The sequence below is a fragment of the Agelaius phoeniceus genome, chromosome 5, assembly GCF_051311805.1.
Source record: "Agelaius phoeniceus isolate bAgePho1 chromosome 5, bAgePho1.hap1, whole genome shotgun sequence".
NCBI classification, from domain to species: domain Eukaryota; kingdom Metazoa; phylum Chordata; class Aves; order Passeriformes; family Icteridae; genus Agelaius; species Agelaius phoeniceus.
The window spans coordinates 27,307,132-27,331,487 of NC_135269.1; the positions used below are offsets into that span (position 1 = coordinate 27,307,132).

At 39.3% G+C, this 24,356-nt stretch overlaps 1 protein-coding gene across 2 annotated transcripts; it reads right to left on the bottom strand.

Annotated features, from left to right (window-relative positions):
- Positions 1-264: 264 nt before the first annotated feature.
- Positions 265-24,019, bottom strand: SLC17A8 (solute carrier family 17 member 8). Of its 2 annotated transcripts, XM_054631937.2 has the most exons (12): positions 23,904-24,019; positions 17,034-17,286; positions 14,829-14,947; positions 11,338-11,452; positions 10,786-10,873; positions 8,853-8,939; positions 7,788-7,927; positions 6,144-6,293; positions 4,471-4,603; positions 3,084-3,194; positions 1,597-1,724; positions 265-964 (listed from the first exon to the last, which is right to left on the bottom strand). In XM_054631937.2, the coding sequence occupies exons 1-12, from the start codon at positions 24,002-24,004 to the stop codon at positions 626-628; spliced, it is 1,764 nt and encodes a 587-aa protein (XP_054487912.1). In that variant the 5' UTR covers positions 24,005-24,019; the 3' UTR covers positions 265-625. The 2 variants fall into 2 exon arrangements, with proteins under 2 accessions (XP_054487912.1, XP_077034119.1); XM_077178004.1 differs by lacking the exon at positions 6,144-6,293 and having other exon boundaries at positions 23,904-24,004.
- Positions 24,020-24,356: the final 337 nt, after the last annotated feature.

Consider the following 24,356-nt stretch of genomic DNA (forward strand, 5'->3'; position numbering starts at 1 on the left):
TCTGCCACATGTTCCTCTTCCCCTTGTTGAGTGACTATTAGCAATTAATTACAACCTACTGTCATAAATCTGCTTTTCCCTCTGCTCTGATCTTTCAGCATGAACTTGTGGTTTGACATGGATTAAGCAGTTCAAATGCCACCCTACTGGAAACCTAAAAAGGCAAAGCAGGCCTGCTCACTAGAGACTGTGACACCACTGGAGTCCCAGGGATCACACAGATCACCATGGATCCACCATCTGGTATCACTTGTCCTTTCTGTTCAGATGAGATGATGAGGGAACTCCTTGCTCCTACAGTAAGTTGCTCCTTGCTCCTTGCTCCTACAGTAAGTTCTACAGCTTGCATCAAGCAGGAGCCCTGCCAGGGCTGGTCATCTAACTGGCACAGAAGCTCTCCCAAGGTCATATAATGGCTAGGAGAAGATTTAGGATCACTTATCCCAGTCCTATTGTTGTTAGCTTCTTACACACCACTGGGAAGGAACTATCACCCCTCAAATCTAGCCATGTGGCCAGATGTTATATAATTGAATAAGACAATAAATGTGAATACCTGATGATTTGGGGCAGCTAGGCAGGAGTCATGGGAGTAGCTGCTATACAAATTTTACAGTTTCAAGTGTTAAGACAAATCTTGAAAATTTCCATTTTCATAATGGTAAGAAGTCTGTTCCTCCATGTCTTGAGTTACTTGCTCTTGCTTCCTCCATTCCCTTCTCTGTACTTCACTATTTTGACTGGTAGCACCATACGTTTTCTTTGGACTTACAAAAGTTTCATTGTTCATCTCTGTCTCTTCTGCCAGTTCATCCTGATCAATTATGCCACATTTCTCTTCACTGAGGTTTTCGGGGTCAGCCCATTCCTGCTTCTCCCCAGAGGCAAAGATAGCGTAGAATATCACACCACTGTAATGCACCAGGGCTGCAATCAGAAAGACGTTCTGCCATTCCTCACGGGTCTGAAAGAATGGTGCAGGTCTCATTAAGGTTCCAGTTATAAGAAATGTCACTCTCCAAATTATGCCATAAATTAGCTCATATTGAGGAATGACTGTGAGCACTGTTTGATTCCTGATGCTGAAGATAGAACAACATATGAGAACCATTGCAAAGGTTTTTTTTTTACTATATATAACTACAGCAGATATAGTAAACTTGGGTTTCTTTGTTGGTTTTTTTTAACAGTAAAGTTTCTCTCTTGCATGTGAAATATTTGTGGAGTTGGAAATGCAAGGATTTCTCTAACAACTATACAAATATTATTGTAGATTAATGTTTGCTTAGAAACTCTACCATGGGGGTATGGATGCATTGCAGAGGAGTTTTCCAAGCCCTATAAGCATTGCACAGTTGTATGGAGATGCTGCAGAGACTCAGGCTCAGGTGGTACTAAAAAATATCTGCCTACACAGGTAATTAGTTATAACAGCTGAGAATTAGGCCAAAGTGGTAATTAAAAAGTGCATGTTTAAGACAAACAAAAAGCAGGTGCAGAGACCAATGATGGAATGGCATCCCCAGGAATCTTTAAAATGTCTTAAATTTGTTGCATTACCTAACCCTTTTCCTAGAAAACATGGAGAAATGTTACCTTATGCTTTGTCATTGCACCAACGATGAGTGGGCACACCATTCCTGACAGCGTCCCCACGCCGTTGGAGATCCCCATCAGAATGCTGGCATAACGAGGGGCTATGTCCAAGTGATTCACATTGAAGCCTACAAAAAATGAGAGAAACAATCAGCTGTACAGCATTGCACTACCCGGCCAACAGCGCTTTCTACAGCCATTCTGGCTGAAGAAAACGAAAAGGACTAGCAACCTCCCTAGTGCACCTCCAAAGATTATGTTGTATAGAAAATAAAGTTTAGTTTGGCCCTGTTTAAAGTGTCTGTACTTTCCATTTTCTCATACTGGAACAGTGAACTTGGCAAATATTTTTAATTAAGGAATCAACGCCACAAATTAGTGAAATGTCATTTGTCTTTTTATTTATGTAGTAGTGTTTTTAATTAATTTCTTTCCGTGTTTTAACCACTTGAGTGGTTTAACAGCAGTTTAACAACATGATAAAAAACCAGAATATAAGACAGTAGGAAAAACAATTATCCTTACTGTAGTGTGTCTTCTGAGCACATATTTTATTAAGAAATAAAAACAAATACTAAATGTCAGCTGAGATATTTATCATTCCTTAGGTAATGAAAATTAGTCATATTAACTGTGGTTGATCACAAGAAGTGATGATTAATTCCAAGTGCATGGTAATAAATAAGGTAAGAAATAGACTACTGGGAAAATCCTGCAATAAAAATTGATTGATAGAAATGACCAGTTATGCAAGCACCTCATAACTGAGCAGCAAAACCACTTCCCATCTGCAGAATCTTGAAATAACTGAACACCAGCAGTTACTTTGCTGGTCAATTTTGTTCAACAGATTCATGTTCTTGGCAGTCTTCTTGGAAGATCTTCAATCTTAAGAAAGTCTTTAATCTTCATAGCAAAAGGAGATTTTTTTTCAGTGATGCTGGTACTGATGGTGCCACAAAACAGCTTGAGACTTGCAAATCGTGGGTGAGACTTGTGAAAGTGTTAGAAACAACTTCTGGAGAAGGGCTGGATGTAGGATGCAACAGAGGGAGGGCTGACATAGAAAGCAGAAATTGGGTGCTAGGGTTTGGGGCAGAATTGTAACTGATAGCCTTTGTGCAACTATTCACTGCAGAGTAATTCTCTCTCTCCCTCTCTCTCTCTCTTTCCTTTTAGGCATACAGATAAATAGGATGAAAAGATGATTGACAATGTAAAAGTATATTAGAAAATAACAGCATAAAGCTGATGTAAATTGGGATCAATAAAGAGCAGGTTCTTTTCAAAGCTTCAGGTATTGTGTGCAACATGTTTCATAGATACCAAAGTAAATTAGTTCTGATATGGGAAGAAATAACAAACACCCCATAAGTTGCCACATTAAGAGCAAACAAAATAATAGAAATTCTGACAGTAAGAACAATGAGGATAATAACATCAGTTTTATCATGAATAGTAAAAGCAAGAATAAGATTAATTCTTACCTGAAATTGCAAAGCCGCTGAAGCCTACTGCTAACACCAGGAAGGAAATAGCCACACCTTTTGTGTGAGAATAACCAACCACCAAAAGCAAGGTTGCTTCCATCCCAAAGCCTTCCAATGAAACACATGAGAATGAATTACATTTAAATTTCTAGTTGCCATGAAAATACTAATAAGCACTATCCAGAGTAGCAGCTTAAAATGAGAGAAAATTATTTTGTATCTTTTAGCTATTCTTGAACACAACTGGGAGCTTTGTACATTTGCAGAAGTATTTGTATATTTATTGTTTGAGAATATATTCTTTTTTTCTCCTCATTCACTGCTGTATACGTGACCCCAACAGTTGGTAAAGTTAATTCACTGTATTCACTGAGCAACACAGGAAGGCAATTGAGAAAGCAAGTATGTGCAAAGAGCAGAAAAATTCACAAACCCACAAACATTTGAGTGAAAGAAGAAAAACACTTGCCTTTAATTTCTTATGGTTGTAGTGATACAAGAAGTTCTTGGTAAATGGAGCAAAAGAGTGTTTTACATACAACTGTGTTACCAACACAACAGGACATCCCTGAGCATCACAGGGAGCTTCCAGTCTCTGCCATTATTGGAAATTACTATTTTCTAATATGTAACATTACAACCCTTCTGTTTTGTTGTTTTAATGACACTATTAATATGCCCTGAAAATACAATGAATTTAACCATCCTTTCTGAAGATGCATAGCCAAGTTATGTGATATCACTGGCTGCAGGCATCTCCACTTCTATGAGTCGGTGCCATCTATAAATAATGCAAGCCAGCAATTGGCAGAGGGCAACTAACTACTCCACAGGCTGTCTGGCTTGAAATCTTTTCTCTAATTCAATATCAACCCTACATGTCACTGATTTTTCAGTTCAGTGATGGAATTGGAAACAAATTATTTTGTGCTGAGTTAAAATTTTCCTGTTCATCTTTCACTTTTTACCCCCACCCTAAACCTTCCAGTCTAAACTTGTCAGTGGGCTCTTCTGGGAGTAGCAAATGGGAACATGGGCAGTTACTTCAAGAATATATCCCCTGGGAAAGGGTCTCTCCAGGACCATGATACGGGGTTAACTTTGAATGAGTTTGCAGGATGAGGCCTATTTGATCATACTATGCTATTGCCCATTCAATTATTAACCAGACTTTTTGTCTCCTCCCTTTTTTAAAGCATGCTCATATGAGTAAGGATTTATGTCATGAGGCATCAGCTCTCCACTTAACGCTTCAGATTAACCAGCTATAAATGCAATCTTGAGTAAATTGTCTCTTGTTAAAATTAAACATGGGCAAAACTATGATACTTGGACTGACTGCAGCACACAATTGAAATGCCATATTTTTAGAATCCAATAGTACCTCCACAGTTCATGACCTTCCTTACAGTGGTAGTGGTTAAGATCTTCCTGCTCCGTAAGAAGTCAGCTAGTTGCCCTCCAATGGGCACAATGATTGTCATGACCATGTGAGGAACTGCAGACAAAAGGCCAACCTGCAATTAGACAAATGCGTGCTTAACTGTCATTTCTCCTTCAAGATTTAGAGGCAAGAGAACAGGAACCATAATGATTCTTCACCTCTTTTCCCCTGGATCATTTTATCTGATTACAGTAGGTGCTCAAAGCTGGGTGAGGGAGGAAAAATCTCCTTGTGGTCCAGGAGGAGAAACCAGAGCACAAGTGAGAATCTCACCTTAGAAATGCCATGCAATATCCCAAGTACTTATGGTTGCTCTAAAGAGTTGCACAGAAGACTGTTTATATTAAATTCTATTGTAGACATCACAAAGCCCTGCCATTTGTCCTGATACTGGAGTGCTTTATCTTGGTTTTCAACTGTGTTTTTATATTTTTGTTATTCATGTTCTCAAGGACCTCCTTCCTGAACAACAAATCAATCCCTGCTTCCTACCTCTGTGTAAAGGAAGGAAGCACCTGCACATTGCACAGGGACTGAAGACCGTACAGCATAAAACCTGACATAATGAAATAATTTTACAAATAATTAAATAATCATATATGTAAAAACATTGATTTATTTTTATTCTTGTGGGATTACAGCCTACAAACTGATGTTCACCTTTTTTTCATTTTCCCAGAATCCCAGAATTGTTGAGGTTGGAAGGAGCCTCCTTCTGCTCAAGCTGGGTTGCATAAAGAATGATGCCCAGAAATGTTGTCCAGACAGCTCCAGAGTATCTCCAAGGATGGAGATTCCACAACCAGATAACCAGGTAATTTTTATCCTCTTCTTGATTTTTGTGACTTTTCATTAGCAATGAAGATCAAAGGATCTGAGGACTCTGAGGAGCCTGTTCAAGTACACAGTCCGCCTCACAGCAAAAAAGTCTTTCCCATGTTCAGAAGGAACCTCCTATGAAAAGAGCCTATTTTCATCTTCTTTACACTCTCAGATGAAAGAGTTTTAAAAACTTTTCTAAAACAACTATTCCGTATTCCTCATTCATGCGCCGAAGAGGAAGTGTAACAATTCTGATTTTAATGAAATGGTGGTGGCACCGAATATGTACCTATAAAGAATTTGATCTTCATTGCAAATGAAAGTCACAAAAATCAAGAAGAGGATAAAAATTATCTGGTTAAATGCTGAACGGTCAACACTAAACAAAATGTACATTTCTATTTACTCACTTAGTGGTTTTTCATGATAGGTGGGGGCTTTTAATCAACTATTTCCCAAAATAATTTCTCCATTCTTTCCTTTTTCTAATAATTTCATGCTTGCAGACTTTTATTTCACTCAGGTCAGCAGAAGTATGTAATCCCAAATACTGGGAATAATCTACAGTAATGATTCCAGGTCTATCTGGATCTCCTCAAATAACTAAACCATACCACTAGAGTGCCATGCCCAGTTATTTCTTTAACATCTCCAGGTATGATGCTCCCCTCCTCTCTGGGCAAAGCACTCCAATATTTAACCACCCTTTCAGTGAAGAAATCCTTCCTGATGTGCAACCTGAACTTCCCCTGCTGCATCTCCTAAGTCGCTGCTTATTCTCAGACATTTACCTTGCTTATTGCAAATCCAAAGACTTCTTCAAAGTAAGCAGGCTGACTTATAAGGAGCAAATAGAAGGTCCAGCTTCTGCAGAAGTTTGCCACAATGATTGCATAAACTGGCATTGAAGTGAAAAATCTCTTCCATGGAGTACTAAATTTCTAGGGGGAAAAAAACCCACAAAATTGGGTTGATAGAGGCAAAATAAAGAACCAGTATCTTTTATTATCAAGTCTATTAGATATATTGCATACAACTTACATCGCAGATCACTTAAAATGCAAGTAAAATATATCTCTTGAATTGCTGACAAAAAACAAGGTGGAGAATCTTTCTTAGAAGTTAGGATGTTAAAGGTGGATACTGCACTGCTATTGCCCTGCTTACTGAAATTACATGAGGTCTTCTGGAATCCTGCTAGTGGGATAATAGGAGCAGTAAAAGAATCAAAGAAAACTAGAGAAAACCTTGTGCCATTCCCCACTTTTTGGCTGATGCAGTTTGACATTCTATTGAAAAGAATGGGGAAAAAGGGTTATCGAAGCTAAGGCACATGCAGTAGCACAGCAATAAGCAGCTACCTGCTTCAGTCTAATTAGTTTAATTCAGAAAGAAAAGGCCTTTGGTACAGAATTTAATTTCTGTTACTTGCTTTTTTGGCATTTTCAATTAGTATTATGCTCCAATACTCCATATAGCAGTAAACATACTGCAGAGACCTATTGATTTTTAATCGAATTCCAATCAGAAGCTGAAATCTGTGGCTATGGCAATACACATTGATATTCTCCTTTTTTTTAAAAAAGAATGTTAATTGTGTTCTACAGGCCACCATATGCCTGCGGTTGTGCCTGCACCCATGAAGTTGGTACCAGTTTCTTCTGCATAAAAACCATTGTACTGCAAGGAACATCCACAACCTGGGACAAGTGTGTGTGTATGTCCAGCCAAAACTTGATCAGATGAATTTCAGATGCATGCCCAAAAAGACAGTCTGGTACTTTACACTCCCAGCCTTGCTGCTACCCAAAACATGTAGAGGAAAAACCTGGAGTTACTTTATTCCAGAGCGTTGAAAACTGAAAGCTAAGAATGAACAAAAAACACCTCTGTTTTTCACTACTGGCAAAAAAGTTGCCTAAGGGAACAGAGGGAAATTTGATGGGAAAATAGGTTTTAACTCAAAGTTTCCAGGATCTTCTCAGAGAGAGGATGAGAAGTCTTAAAGGACCTGAGCTGCTGTGAGAGTGAGCAGGGCAGAAACCCAGTCCTTAAGCTATTAGATTTGCAATCATCCATAAAAGGAGTTCAAAAGGCAGCTGGATAACTTAATATCTGCAGTCAAATTCTTATTTAGCTAAATCCATTGATATTTTTTAGAACAAGCATGACAATTACTCAAGAGCAGGAGACCAGAATGTGTGGTTCCCCGTCCCAACCCATCCCTTCCCTCCCTAGATCAGAGAACCTCCATAAGCCAAGAGCTTAAACAGCATTACGGGTTTTCCTGTACTCATCCAGTCCAGCTGCAAGAGTCTGATTCTGTAATTTTCTTGAAAAGAAAAGCCTGCTAACAATATCCATCCAGTCATATGCTCGTCTTCTGCAAAGGGCTCACAAATGACAACAAGGAAAGCCTTTTTTTTTTTACTTACACTTGCATTAGCTAGGCTGGCTCCTTCTCCTATACTTGTTTCTATATATATCTTTTCTTCACTGGTTATTGTTGGATGTACAGCAGGGCTCTCATAGGCGTGAAGCAGCCAAAACACGTACCAAACAATCCCAAACATTCCTGAAGAGGCAGAAAAGCAACTTGGTTTTCAAAGCCAATAAAGCTACACTTCAGTATCTGCAAGCCTTGAAGTTTATTTCAAGTGCCAGTTAAACAAAACCTGCAAAGAAATTATGCCCAGGGAATAACAAAATATGGCAACTAATTCTGTGTATATTGTATGCCTGCTTGCAAAGCATTTGAGCATTTTGTCACTTTTATTACATTATGCATGGGGCAAAGAAAACGCAGGAAAAAACCTCTCTGTTGAACCTAGGGGAAAAAGAAAAGCAGATGGGCCAGAAAGTGGTGGGAATCTGCATGAAGGGACTTCACTGTAAGATGGCAATGGCAAATCTTGTGCTGTGTCCTGTATTTCCAGGGAAGACAGGGAAAACCCACTTTAACTGGGCTGCTGATGTGCAAGGTTGGTTGCAGCCACCTCTGCCACGTACTTTGAGGGGAAGAATGAGGCATCGCAGATCAGCCGCAAGGCCATACACATGGGACCACTTTGTAAAGGTGTAACTGCTTTATTAAAGGTGGGTAGCATGGGGAAGATTTCTCAGGGCAGAAGTTTTCAGATCCATTTGGCTCCCAGTCAGCAGCATTTGCTGTAATTTTTGCTGTTAGTGTGCACTCTGGGGCAGGTTCCACACAAGTGTTTGTGCTTGCAAAGAGGAACCTTCTTTGCAACCACATCCAATCCTGTCACTGGGTGACCATGGGCTGCAGCCTGGTCATTACAATTTTACAAGATTTTGTAACAGATGATTACAAAATGAGAGCTCTCAGAATCTGCAATGAGTAGGGAATAAATTGGAGCACACATTTGCAACCTCTTCATTCATCAAAATAACTTTGATCCATCCTTGTTAGACAGGTTTTAGCAAACAACTGGCAGTACTGATCTAGTGGCAGATGTCCTTCATGTTAGGCAACTCACCATAAATATAAAAGACTGATGACCATCCTATGTACTGTACCAGCACACCTGCCAGGGGCATGGCCACCACTGCGCCTGCATAAGACCCTGAAGAGAAAACAGATGTGTAAAACATGTCAGCTGTGGTAGGTGTGCCCAGCTTTCAGAGCAGATGATCCAAACAGGCGCTCACGAGAGCAGAACTGGAGGGATGGGTCTGATTGACTTTTTATGAACTTGGAGAATGGGATGGAAGCTGCAAAATTTTGACTGGGTGACAGGAAGCACTGACCCCTCATGCATCACCAGTCTCTTTTTGCAGAGTCGTGCCTTGTAGGGAAATAGGAGTTGCAAGTCCAAGATGACAGACAACAGCAGAGACATAACCTATGTGTGTGCTCTTGAGTGGGAAATCCCACCTGGCACTGTGTGAGGTGAGTTTTGGAGAAGATAAAGGACCAAGTTTCAGAAGCTTCATGGAGGAATCCTGATGACTGCAGGTATGTTGGGAGGCTCTTGTCATGGCCCTAGACCCATGACCACACAAGCACTGGTAGCAGAGAGGGTGTTCAAACCAACCTTGAGTCTGTGTAACCATGCTTAATTCATATCAACATAAACAAACAGCTGGAATAAATTGGAAAATGTTGACAGGGGGATAAAAGAGGATAAAAATGTTGTCTGTGCCAAGGTTTCTGATTGGGAAATACATAATACTGGTGAAATATATTTCTAAGTGTCTTGTGGGAAGAGATGAGTACTTAAGTGCAATCTAGATAATAGGTTTCAGTGCAAGACAGTGCCAATGGCTTTATATATGAAGAGTGTTGCTCTGAATTATTCTAGGAAATCAGATACTTGTGGTTTTGAGAGTAGTACATGTTTTGTTAATAAACATTTGTTAATGCTCTACTCATTAGCAAATACTTCTTTGCAATGGTTCACAGTGATCCTTCTCCTTCATCTTCATGTAATTAATTTTTCCTACAGCTTTCCTACAGAAAAGCCCTAGGCCAGAATGTAAATAGAAAAACCAGGAACCTGCTTAACCTGGATTTTCCTAATTTTTCACTGCTCCAATGCACCTTTCAAGTGCAAGGATCAGTGACCTGTAGCTACTAAAATGGATGTCAAGCTGAAGGATGAATCTTTCTCTAGAGATCCCATGCTAGGAATTTCATGGAAGGAACACTGAGAGTGGAGAGGCTTTTCTTTGGGTCTTTTCTTCTGCAGGAACTGAAAACACCTAAATAATTAAAACCTGAAGCCATCTGTAGTAAAAATAAAATTCCCATAATATACAAACATGGGGTTTTTTCCAATTGCTCCACACTTCCTTTTATTTTCTATCTTTTTTTAGTGCTGTATTTTCCCCAGCCATCTGCTGATGGACAGAATTTTTTTTCCTGTGATTTCTACATCTTTACTGAACATTTTCTCCTACAGACATTCATCTTCAGCAGTCAGCATTGGAAAGGGACGCAGAGAAGAGAGCAAAGCATATGTCTGATCATAACTCAAAACAGAATGAAGCAGGGCAGCTGCTGGCAAGAAGTTACATCACCTCCACTGCATTATATTGAGCAACCAGCCTAAAGCAATGAAGATAATTTCAGATAATTTTTAAATGTGTGCTTGTTTGGGAGTATCCAAGTATTGAGTATGTATAATAAATGGAATCCCTAAGGATGATGCAAATAAAAAAATACAATATAATTTCTCACATGTGAACCTCTAGACGCATTTATTATGAGAGCCATTTTGCGTGTTGGCTTTAAATGATAAAATGATGGCATATTAAACAAAAAAGGACTCACAAGTTCCTAAGTTTAGGGTACAAGGTGGTTGTAGCAAAGGGCAGAGTGTCTGTGCAGCTCCTTCCAATAATGAAATTAATAAAATAAATCTCATAAAGACACATGCTTACACGAACCATAGAAGCCCATGGACTCACCACAGAATGAAGTGGTAGCCAGCCTGCTCCTCTCCAGCGGCGGGGCCCACTTACTCCACATCCCATGGCAGGCTGGGTACGTGACGCCCTGGCAGACATTTCACACATCACATTATTTGCTTTCACTGTATTCCACCTGAAATACTTGCTGATGCTATTCCTACTGCCTAGCTGTTTGTCACCATGGAATGATACAGGAAGGGTAAGGTAAGTCTGGAAGAACTTGACTGCTTGAGTATGAAGATGTCACACTGATCTGAATTACCTATCACCTGAATAGTAACATGTTCTGAGATAAAAACACTGTTTAGTATATGCAGTTGATGGCACAAGAAAACTAAAATAACTCAAATTGCAGCACCAGAAATATACATTTTCCTTTACTTTAAGTAAACTTAGAAATATAAATCAGTATAATTAAAAAATTATCACCTCAAAAGGAGCAACCGTATATTGATGAGAAACTGTGATCAAAAGAGATCTTATGACTTCTAGAACCAAATCTCAAAATCAAGCTCAGTTTGAAAGGACCAAAATGGTGTGTGCTCCTACCTCTACCAAACCTTGAAGAATCCTTACAAACATCACACAACCATAATGCACTCTTGCTGCAGAAGGGATGATCATGTTCAGTGTAGATGTTAGAAAGATAGCTGCACCAAATACCCTATGGAGAAAAGTAGCATGAAAGGGAATACAATCATTATCCATTCTTCAGAAGTGTTTTCATGTTCCACTTTATAAATATTTATAAACTTATTTTAAAATATTTTGTTACAATTCTTTTTCTTTAAAATATGTATTTAAATTGTTTGCATTTCAGCCTCTGAAAACTTGTTCACAGGAAATATATGTGACTTCATTTTTGTGTCTGGTCTTATTCACAGTAGGATTAATGTGTTAGAGCATGAAAAATTTACAGTCAGAGAACAATACTGTTTGATCTAAATCCTCTACACCTGTTGACAAAAGCAACAACCCACTCATTATCTGAGTGACAAGAAAGCACTAAACAGATGAGCACAAAAGCAAAGAAGCTGAGCAGGCTTCTATATAAATCAGTTCTTTTGTCACTTAGAGAAGTGAAAAAGGAACTGATTTATATAGAAAACAGTCTGAAAATATGAATTGGAATACAAAGCCCACAGTCATATCTTGACATTTAGGAGACTGCTTTAAAAGTCAAGTAAACATTTAACTGAGAAATAAGTACTATCTCTCTGTTGTGATCCCTGAAGAAAAGACTTCTGCCTTTTGCTTTCTTACCACTAATAGGAATATCAGGTCTGTTATCATAACACTATTGACTCAGCAAACCATGTGAATTAATAACCATGTGAAAGAAGAAACTGTAACAAAGAGAATATGTTAAATTATCCAAACAGCTATCTCTAAAGACTGAGATTCCAATCTCTGCTACTTCTTTTGATGCCAACTCTTAATATTCCTAGGTAGTAAATGCATAATTTATATTGAGTTGGAGCCAGTCACTCTTCTGCTACTATTTAAAGAGTTGAGTATTATTTCCACAGAGGCAGCATCTTTTCATCAATTCACTGCCGTTTATCCCAAAGAAGTTTGTCTTCACTTTGACAAGAAATATTCCAGTTTTTTTCAATTAATTCACGTATTCTTCTGTCCTTGCTACCACAATTCCTGGGCAGCTGCCACTTTTGGATCAAAACAGACTTCTTCAGCTACAGACTCCTCTGCCCAGCAGGGTGCTCTTCCTGAAAACTGATATCAAGAGGTGCCTCGTATTTCATGCATCCACCAAGCAATTCTGAAATCACATTTAGATGCATGTTTGAGGATAAGCACCAAGTTAAAGGGATGGTGGCAGTAAATGACTGATGAACTTTTTGGTGGAATGCAGATCTACATCAATTTGGGTGAATGTATTGAGTAAATTATGTACTGTTAGAGGGGTTTGGTGCAAACCCATAAAGAACTCAATATCTTCAGCCATTATGAGATCCATTTGAATCCCTCACTATTACAGATAATTATGTGCATTAGAGAAGTGCCTGGGGTGGGTAGATATGTTCAAGGTTGCACAGTTTAAACAAGTGGCAAAGGAGTCTTTGCCTAAATCTATAAGGTCAGTATTAGCACAGAATCTCATTTCCAGAGTGCATCTGGGACAAAAGAAAGTTTTTCCTCTCTTTAGAGCTGGTAGGTTCATTGGCCACATGACACCTCTTTTTCTGCCCTGTGTCTTAGCAAATAACCCCTGAAACTGAAACTGAAACTTGGCACCACTGGTGAACATACCTAAGCTGAAATTGGTTGGGTAAACAAGAATTAAAGGAAAAACATGGATTTAGTGAATCCTATTACAGCAAATAGAAATTCTCTTTGAGCTCAGCTCTTGAGCTATTTTTGTTCCTCAGCAAATTCTACTCCTCAACCCAGTTATGATGGGCAAATCCATAATGTGATGTTATAGCATAGCTTTAGGTTGAGTTGGAAACTCTCACGGGGATAGTGATGTTATAGTATAGCACTAGATTGAGTTGGAAACTCTCATGGGGGATAAATGCAGAGCTTTCTGTGCTTGTGAACAGCCTGTACTTAAGGAAACACTGCTGACAGAACACATCAAGTTATGGTGAAAACATTGTTATTTTACTGCTTGCAAGTAAATTAAGGAAACAAAAGCTAAACTAATAATATGCCAAATTATTCAGCCAACAGTGTGCACATCTGTGTTTTGGAGCCCTTCTGCTGCAAAAGCTGGTGGCAAGACTAGAAAGGCTGGAGAAGTGATTAAGCTTAGCTAATTTGTTTGGCTTACTTGGCAGATGGAAAAATATTGTGCCTAGGCACTGTTATGTGGTAGAGAAATAAATAATTGAGGATGAGAACAGTGCTGAAGAAGCAGTGCAAACCAAATTCTGAGTAACTTTTGGTTCTAGACAGAGGAGAGTGGGACTGAACAGTCTGGGTAGTTCTGTGGGATGACTGTTCTGGAGAAATTTCCACAAGGGCATATGGGTGGGAAGAACATCTACACAGTCTTGTAACCCTCATAGCTCTTTGCAGAATGCAGAAAGCAAAGTACTTTGATTTGGGGCAAAGTACAATATAAAACTGGTCTTAAAGACCCTTTCCAATCCTGACACTTTGCAGATAAGTCACATCTCGTTTGCAGAGAACAAAGTTAGTATCAGCCATCTTTTTTTATTTTAATCTGTAGATTCCAAGTAGCCTTAATATGCATATCTCATGAGCTCATTCACAACCAGCTGTCTTCGGACAACAACCCTCTCTCTTGTGATAATATTCAAAGTTCTGAAGTAAAGTACAAAATCAAAGTTAACATTGACAAAATTAGCTAGTTTTTCTTATTCACATTTTCAAAAGCAGCTGAATTTTTTATAAAATAATAAAAATTGGCCGACACATTGATGGTAAAAAAAAAAATCTGTGCAGATTCTCAGACTTCACCAAGCAGAAATCAGAGGCTCTATTAGAAGTTGTATGCAATCTTAATTACAGTCAGTACTGTATCCAGCCTTAGCAAGGATATTTGTGTGCATGAGGATAGATTCATGAATTCAGATCATAAATAGTTCTGTAATTCCTTTATTCCCAGCTTCAGTCCACAGGGACTGTGGACTGTTAAAGGAGGAAGACTAAACACTGCTGGAAAACCATTGTTTGATGTTAAGTTGAGGTAAAGAGCACTAAGGCAACTTCTTAAAGACAAATGCTTCAAACTTTGTTGGAAGCATTAGGTGTGATTTTCCTTGAACTCTCCAGAAAGCATTATTGTTTAGAGAAGAAATGCATAAATATTTGAGATGAACAAGTTAAATTGAAAAAAACAGCAATAGATCCATAATGGAAGTCTTGTCCTCTGAAATAATTTTTATTAATTATTAATTATTATTAATAATAATTCTTGATAAATACTGAATTTTCAGCTTCAGATGTGCATTTCTGAAACACTAATTTGCTATTTTAATAATTCCCATTTACACAGTGTAAAACAGTTGTCGGGCTCTAAAGCTTAATTCATTTGCTTGTTGTTTTCTTACCTGTTAGCAGCTAATTTGTTTGAGATGAACCCTCCTGGAATTTGTGTCACAATGTAACCCCAGAAAAAAGAGCCATGAATGAGTCCTACAGTCTCTGGATCCCAGTTGAATTGGGCTGTCTGTAAAGGAAATGGGACACATGCTGCAAGATAAACCATACTCATTGTAAGGTAACTGTTGCTTACAAGTCACACAGAAGTCACTCATTGCACCAAATCAAGCCTCTTTACACTGGCTGCTCAGGATTGCTGAGCTTGAAAGCCCCCAGTTAAGGCAAAAGGATGTTCAATTCCCCTGTGAGATTACTGCTTTCACTCTTAGGAGTGGGAAAGGTTTCAGCCATAAAGTAGCTAATGCTGGACCTTCAACTTTGCCACTTGCCACTGCTTCCCCTTGGGCTCCTTAAACTTGAAGCCTTTGCTTTCAAGACTGCTCAGAGTTATAAGAAGGGCCTGATACCTTTCAATGGACATATTCATTTTCCCAAGATTATCAAGGCTGCTTAAATCCTTGGAGTTGATTTGTTTCCTGGTCAGATTTGTTCATGGCTCTCCCTGTCAGGGCCCAACTCTGATCCTCCACTGTCAGCATTAAATGGCATGGAGCAGAAAATAGTTGGAGGCAAGGAGAACATCTGAAGACAAAGCAATCTGAAAAAAAAACCAGGTAGCACTAGCCAGTGACTAGTTTATCTTTTGTTAGAAGTGATGCCAGAATAGCAGTTATCACTAAAATACCACAGAGAACTGGCAACGGTAGTGACATCTCTTTTTTCAATATTACTTTCTGCATGTTAAAAGAAAAACAGCTTTTCCCACTACATTGATTTTTTGCTCACAAAGAAGCAAACTGGGAATCAGCTCACTATTTGACCTACAGCCAGATGGCATTGATTAGCCAGACATGTTTACAGAAGGCTAAAGGGCTTCCTTCCCCATCAATACTCATTTTGATGTGTCCCACTTTCCTGTGCTGAAGCACTTCTGTTTAAACACCTAACTTTCTACTGGCAATTTCCAGTTGAGTTTCTAGGTAGTGTTAATTTCTGAAGGCAGAAACACCATGAGATATGGAAGAAGGTTCCTCCTGATTCAGGAGATGCTCATACCCAAACACTATGAGTTTAGATTTGTGGAAGAAATTTACTCCCATTTTCTGAAACTACCTCTTCTGAGTTTCCCAACCTATGCAGGCATGTACTTTCTCTTGCTTAAGTACAGAACCTGGAAGTCCCAGCAGGACCATGGGGAGCAGGGATTAGACTGAATAAATACAAACTCAGCAGGAAGTCTAAGCATGGCTCCTATGATCATGAGTCATGGAGACAGGCATACTTTTAACATTGGAAATTTATGATAGACATTTTCTGCACTCTTCTTTACCAAAAAGTTAAAAGGTGTAGGAGAAAAGCTGGTAAATATTTGCACAGCATTTCATTCAAGAGTCAAGATTCCTCTGAATTTGTTAGGCCAAAAACATTCAAAAGATATCCAAACATAAGTCAACAAGTAGAGCGAATGTAGAGATTTAAGTTCATGAAATCCACAAAGGGACACTTGACATCACAGCCAAATACTGAGGGAGGATGGGGAATGCTGTGGTATGGATTGAATGCACCTGCTGGGGTGCATTGATAAAGCTGTGTAGGAACTGCTGTGGACCACATGCCATCCACTGCAAATTTGAAAACAGCTTGGCACCTAGCTCTTAATAGCTCCTGACAACAATCTACACTGCCAAAAACCTGATGTCGTATTGCCAATGACTGCTTTAAGGTCTTGAAAATCATCTGCTGATATGAATGTAGTGGCTGTAGCCCTACATAAAATAATTGATAATTCCTTCTGCAGCAGCATCACAGCACATTTCTCTGAGAGGGAGTAAAGAGCAAAAGCTTCTGCCACCACAGCAAAATCTGTCTTCAGCTGACAGATCAGCTACCTGGGAGACATGCAAATTCAGTTCCCATTTCAGGTACTTATACCCTCTCTATGACACTGCAAATCCTCAGATCTTGAAGGTTTTTAATGTGACTTCATCACATAAGTAGGAATTAAGTGCCTGCTCATCTATGTGCATCAAGACTGATGTGTCTCCCTCATTCTGCTTTTTTAATCTGTACATACACAGGACTTTGCTATGTGGCATTTGGGAGATTTCGCAGCGGGATCTGCTCAGAGCAGTGAAAGGAAGCCGTTTTCTCACCCTCAGCTCTGGCTTTCCATCGACATAGACAGTGTTGTTGTTGACCATCTCCACGATGGCCACGCCCAGGTTGCACCTGATGCCGAAGGAGATGCAGAAGCCCAGGCCGCTCATGATGGCGATGATGTAGCGCTTGGGCAGGCCGCAGCAGTGGCACTCGCACAGCGCGGCCCGGCGCCCGCTCGCTGCCACGGGCCGCCCCTCCACCGTCAGCTCCAGGGGCTCCTCCTCCACATTGGTGCCATCGAGCTTCCTAGACACATGAGGGAAGGAAAAATGAAGGTGCCCTGTCGTCTCAGTAAAATTTGCTGAAACATGGATGGACAGCTCTGTGCTCCAGTCACCTGCTAGCTCCTGTTGTGAGGTGCTTCTCTCCGAGCAGTTGTGAGGTGACCTAATGCTGAACAGGCTGTGAAAGGTTAGCAGAGACCACACTTTTGCCTGAATGAATTCTGAAGGTTGCACATCTGAGCCATCTAGCCAGACAGCCAACTGCAACAATGTTCACAGGCTATTCATGAGTGTAACTATGAGATCTGACTGGAGGTCTCTTGTGATAAATTCCATTGATTCTTTGGAAAATTTACATTTAAATTAAGCATAATTTCTGACTAGATTTACTAAGCAGACCCGCCAGTATGTTTCAAGAAAAAAGGCAAATACAACACAAAGCATGGTTTCACTCAGCCCCAAATTTCCTGGAATTTGTTTTCTCCCATGAGACAAAAATCAGAGCTGTACAGCAGGGGAGAAACCTCTCTGGCATCAGGTCCCCTATTAAAGACACAAAAGTGACAGGCCCAGACTTTCTTTGCCCATCAGCTACCAACTAACACAGGAGTGCAGCTCCTCAGGCTTTGCATATCCAGCCTTTCCTTTTTCTACAGGCAATCTACCTGAGATATTCATATTAAACAAAATGGCACTTCCATGCAATCTGGAATTGCATGATAGGGCAATTAAAATTTAATTTGGTCTCTCAATCTGATTAGGGCCATCAACATCATGCTGCAGGACCAGGCAGTCTGTGGCAGGAAAAGTGAGGTAAGAAAGCACTAGGCATACCTACCAGACCAGAGCTAAATAATTCCTTTTCTAACATTACTTTTCCAGGTGTATTTTAAAATGCAGATTATGGTTTTCCTGACATGCTGAAACACTTAAGGACATGGCCAGCTGTGACTAACCCACTGAACACTAACCATAAGCTTAAGGTTAAGCCTTTACTAAGAGAGGCCTTGATCAGCAGCACTGAGCTCAGGATCCAGCTCTTTTTGTGCCTGCCATGGAGTACTGTGAAAATATGAACAGTTAATTAACCTAAAGGAAGCCCAGCTTGCCATGGAAAATGATGAGATTATTTCATTCACTATTTTCTGATAAGGAATAACTTCTTTCCTTCTTCCATGCATCTGGCTGAGTGTATTTGAAATCTAATGTATATCTTTGATATGTATTTGAAACATCAATTTTCAGTATCAAAATTACCATAAACAAATGCTGACAGAGCATACATGGATGGGCTACACCTGACTGGGCTGGGTTTTTTGGGACAGTGTTGGCTAAATCACTGCTTTTCCCAGTTGCTTTAATTCTAATGTACCACCCATAATCTAACAGATAGTACTCTGCACTAGACAGTGTGCAGATAAAGATTCTAAGTATGGCTTCTTGTGCACTTAAATATATCTTTCCAATATAAAGTTCCACTTAAAAATCTCATCATTTTTAGCTCTACAGCTAACTGGAGCATCATTTACCATATTATTCCTTTTTACATCACAATATAAACCATTGTTTCAGCCGTAGTCTTAGCAAAAAGAAAATAAACATACTGCAATCCATCAGCTCACATTTTCAAGAAGCACTAGAATCACTGTGTTTTGGGCCAGAAGGGAACTCCTGAGATTATTTTATTTAATTCCTTTCTCAAACCAGTGCTCACTGCAAAGTTAGATCCTTAGCTCATTGTCAGACTGGAGCAAAGACTTTCCATTCAAGCAAGGTAACACAGAAAATGTAATCTTACTGTGGTGTTATGGGGGTGATGGAGATCTTATGATTCACCTGCAGGGGAACAGCATTTGTTAGTGAAATGGCAGTACAGAGACTAATTCAGTCAGGCTCTTGAAAAACAAGACACCAATATTCTGTGCTCTATGTACTGATAGAGGTAAGGGTAAACAGAATGAGATACCAAAAATAAAGACCTCAGGAAGTGAAAAAACAATTGAATAATTATTTTTTTAGAACTGTTGTCATCTCCAAAGTGTTATTAACAAGCCAAAAGAAATAATTTGTCTTCCTCTAACAGAATATAAGATATTGATGGAATTAAATCAATTAACAATTTTCCAAATATTACCAGACATTAGACTTTAGGGAGTGCATTATTTTGGGCAGCTGGCAAAGATTAGACACTTCATGCAAAGCCAAAACATCTGGACGTCTTCAGCTGGCTGTCAATTCAGATTGGCATGAAAACATCCTTCTGCTCCAAATGCAGTGCTAAAAGTGGTGACCTAGGACTAGACCTATGGGCCAATATCGTCTCTGCAGAGAAGTTCATTATCCTGCTATTTTATTTGACTAATGAAAAGAAGCAAGTTGAGGACTGATCCATCACCCCAAATCCACATAGTTTGTTTCCTACTCCCAGAGATTAATTTCAATGCCTCTATACCAGGCTTGTCTCGGAGAAAACTATTTTTCAGTAGCAGTCCAAACACATAGGTATTAGAGAAGTGCAGATATTCACAAAGCCAGTGTCTGCACTGTTTTTTTGTTTGTTTTTTTTTATTGAATAGGTACATAATGAAAATATGGCAACTCCATGAAATGATGAGAAATTTGTCGTCCAATTGATCCATGTATTTTCGTAGTGTCAGTGAAAATTTTTATTAGTTGTATACCAATGACTTAGAAGGAAACTGCTCCAGGGCCAGTGCTCTCCTCTAATTATCAGCCTCATGCACGAGATGCAGGTGTGCATTTTCCTGCACAGGACAGGTTCACTTCTTAGATATGTTTTTGCTTTTTTCAGCAAATATACAACACTTGACAAGTAAGGGCTGAGTTATTTCAATCTGCATCCGTATTCTGTGCCCAAATGTCATTAAACTTTATGCAAAATTTCTCTTTTTTATTGAATGCCTACTCTGGCATATACAGAATTTTGAAAGCATGAAAGAAATTTTAAAAATCCCATCATGAAAGAAATTTTAAAATTTTATTTATCAGTAATAAATAAAATCCCTAGAGCATATATACATTCAGCTCTCTGTATTTAAGGGGGTTTTAGCAGAGGAATTAGATCTTTCTAGGTGTACTAGAATTTAATTTCATTTATTAAAAACTCATTGATTGTACAGTAACAAACAATGTTAATATCTGTTGTGTTAAAACACATTGTAGAATGGATTTCACCAGATGTGGCAGTCTTTCACAGGCAGCTGGAGCACAATCATACACAATGTTCAAAGCTCACACCTACAAATCCAGTAACTACAATGATCCCTGCGTAACTTCAGAAACCAGTAATTATCATTATCAATAACCAGAAATACCAGTATTATCAAAAAATATCATTAATCCAAAAGCAGATACAATCTCCTAAGATCTTATTAATTCTTTGGGGATTTGTCCAGGTGATAATTTTCCATAAGAAATCCTGTATTTGATGCATCGGTACCAAATCCCAGCACAAATATCCAAACTCTCTCGAGTTACTCAGGGCATGGGACCTCTCTTGCTGGTTTCTGCATGGTATTTCCATGAAACCCACAACAAGGCTCAGACATGAGGGACTGCATGGCCCAGGTGCTGCACTCCTGGGCTGCAGGGCATCCTGTCCTCAGCAGGGATGTTTGCCCCTGCAGTGCTGCGGTGCTGCACGAGTGCTCTGTGCCCTGGCACTAACAGTGCTACAAAGGCAGGACTTGTGCATCAGCTGGGTCTGCACACCCACAGTGTTCACAGCACTGCGCAGTCTGGGAGGCACCAAGTGCCCCCTGCTTTTGCACAAAGGGAAAATCTGAGAGGAATAACTCCATGATCCAGCACATTCAGAGGAGCCCTGTCCAATGCAAGTGTCTATCACCCAGGTTCAAGATGCAGTTTTCAGCAATTTAGGCTAATTCACCAAGGGACATTTACAGCAGTCAGAACTACACCTATCAGAGCTACACTCTATACAGCAGCCATGTGGCATAGCCCATATGTCTTTTTACATTAAAAGTGACAATACTGGGCTGTAAACCCATTTGAACACCTCCCACTTCACCAAGAACTCCACAGTTGCCATTAGCTGGTCCAGGACTCCAGAAATCCTTAGAGTAGAGAGAGCCTAATATCTTACTTCAGTCTTTGGCTTTTTCCTTGACTGCAGTAAGTTCACAGAAGGACCAAAGTGTTTTTGTCTGTCAAGAAGATATGCAGGAAATCTTTCTTCTCTGAGAAACATAATGATGACAGAGCCACAACTCTGATATCCATTCACCCAAGCCTTGAATTCTCTAATTTTTTTAACTGCCTCACTGCATAAAATTAATCAAGAAAAAACCACTTTTGAATTAAAAAAAAATTATGCAAAGCATTTACAACATTTTCTAAAACATTTTCTAAGATCTCCCAAATTAAACAGCTGCCAACAGCCTAAAGAAAGGATGGCTCTTGGGTCTCTCAATTCAGTCTTCCCTGCCTCCCTTCCAGGATCCAGACACCCTAAAGTCTCCTCCTGTGAGCAGACTCTTACTTTGCAGCAACCACCAAATAAGCACACCTGTGAGGAGGCAGTAAGCTGCTTTATGCTGCCTGTGCTTTAGCACTTGAGCTGGACTGTGGATAATTGCCATGGAGCAGCTGCTCTTGCCAGGCATCTGCTTCTCTCTTGTTTGCAAGACAGAGGAAATGTGGCAGGAAGGCACAGGCCAGTCATATTTACCAAAGCTAAAACATGTTTTTCTACCCGCTTTGCCAGTTTTGACATCAACACACCACAGTCAGTGAAGTCACACTTGGAGGTCTAATCAAGGATGTGCATTATAATAATTCATCAAACTATGATGAATGCTAGAAGAGAAACCAAATTCTTTGCTGATTTTCACCGCATTAAAGACAATTGGATTGGATGAAGAGCAAAGTCAAGTTTGTCTTCCAAGCTGGTATATAGGTATATGTGCCACCATATAAAAACACAAGTGTGTGCTGTCATTTGTAGACTAAGCTGTAGAGAATGAAGTTCATATTAAAAACATGCGTGTTTCATTCATTTATGGAAACTTTCAAAGATGACTGCATATCTCCTACAGGACTGCTCAAGTTGCAGCAATTCTTACTTAGATCTGACTGCAGACATAATAAAAAGATTTTATAGTTTGGATTATTTCCTCTGCTGATTGGTACATCTAAGGAAGGCTCTGAAATACCTATGTTTAAAACAGAAAATAATTAAGTTCAGCAAACTTCCTTGCACCTCAAGTGATATTTGGGTTAATTTGATTCAGGAGCAGTGTTGCTGAAGTTGGCTGCCTGTACTGTGTAGAAACTAGCATGACAGCTTTAATACATAGCTACAAGAGGAGAGCAATCTAAATAATCTATAGTGAGCCCAGTGTACTGTCACATCACGTATTCACTAGATACAAACCTTACAGGTATTTGGTCAAATTGACCAGCAGAGCCCACAGCAAAGAGAATTTATCACAGAATAAATTACTTGAATCAATGTTCTAAAAGATAAACAGATTTCTTGGAATTACTGTAGAGTATTGTAAAAGTAGAAAAAGAAGCAAAACATCAGGCTTCATCTGTAACACTGCAAATTAAAAAAAGTTAAGTAGAAACTGTATAGAACACAGATACTCTGTTCACACGATAAATAGAATAACTGCAGTATAATATGTGTAAATTCTTACACATTTTCTTGTGATCAAAGGCTTGGTTAGATATACTATTTCTTGACTCAAAATAGCATTCCCAATAGAAGGCAAAGGGGTGGATATGAAAGCAAATACATTTCAGTCACTAGAAACCCCTTCGGTTAAAATATTGGCCTGATCCACACAAAGATTTAAAACACAACATCAAGCATTGAAGCATTGCCACTAACCTCTCTGGCTTTCATCTATTGATTACACAAATAGGTGTTGTCAGTAGCCTTTACAAACGTAAATAAGCTTCTCTTTAAATAGGAAATATCTTCCCCTTTATGAAGCTGGTCATTTCTTACATCAGATTTTCATTTCTCTAAAAATAAGAATCCTCCATTTCTTGGTTCATAAAACCATCAGGTTAAGATGAAAATCTTAAATCTTTTTTCTGCTTTTGATAGCAAACAGCTGCTTCTCCTTATTCTCTCTCTAATTTGCTAGTGTCAGTAAACTCACACATACACATCTCTATTCAATATATTTTCTCTTACTGATTTGGAACATGTTTTAAAAAACTCCAAACCTGTAATTTAAGAACATTTAGTCTAATTTCAAGAGTGGCATCATTGGGAGTGTTAATTCCCATTAAATTATTGCTTTTTCTCATGCAACTTAAACCACAGAATTAGTCACATTTAATTATTTAAAGGTTTTTTTAATGAAACAGTTCTTCAAGCTCTTTTTAATATTAGAACATTATTTCATAATTTATTTTCAACTTTTTGTTTAATATAAAAATTCTATGATCTACAGTCATATGCTGTTGTAACTGCTCCTTTTACATCTTCTGTCTTACAGCAAGCTGTCTCACTCTCTGTACTCGGATATTAATTTTGCAACTCTGTAGTCTGTTTTATGTTTATACATTTTTTTCTATACTACATTTCTCTTAATAAATGGAATCAATGGACCTGTCTGGGAATTTTCTGTTGAGTTTTACCTTCTCAGATTCCCCAGCGAGTCACTAATGGTGTTCTTCACCTCTTCCTTTCCTGGGTTAAAAAATCTTTCTTTCAGTGAACCAAGCCCTTTGAAAGGCATTTTGTCTTTCTTCTTCAGTAAATCCCTTATGTTAACGAGCATTCACTTCTGCTGTCATATTTCCCAATGCCAGAGCCAGGAGCCTCCACCAGTCCCCTCGGTGACCTCTTCCACAACAACCAGTTGCTCAAGAAAGGAGTGGGTAAAAAAATAATAATAAAAAAAATTAAGTCAGATCTTGCAAAGCCAGAAGGGAAAAGCTGTGGAGCAAAGCCCCCCCAGAAGCACTCAGGGGCTTGGCGTGGCCCTGGGAGCAGCTCTGGTGCCTGCTGCCGGTACCTGCGCGGGGCAGCGGCTCCGGGCTGCAGCTGGGAGCTGCAGGTGCTGCTCAGGCCGGCCTCCCTGGGCAGGA

Coding starts and splice junctions, on each gene's coding strand:
- SLC17A8 (XM_054631937.2), bottom strand. CDS start 24,004: ATGCCTTTCAAAGGGCTTGGTTCACTGAAAGAAAGATTTTTTAACCCA. Junction 14,948..17,033: donor ATGGAAAGCCAGAGCTGAGG/GTGAGAAAACGG, acceptor TTTCCTTTACAG/ACAGCCCAATTCAACTGGGA. Junction 10,874..11,337: donor TTCTTCAAGGTTTGGTAGAG/GTAGGAGCACAC, acceptor AATGTCTGCCAG/GGCGTCACGTACCCAGCCTG.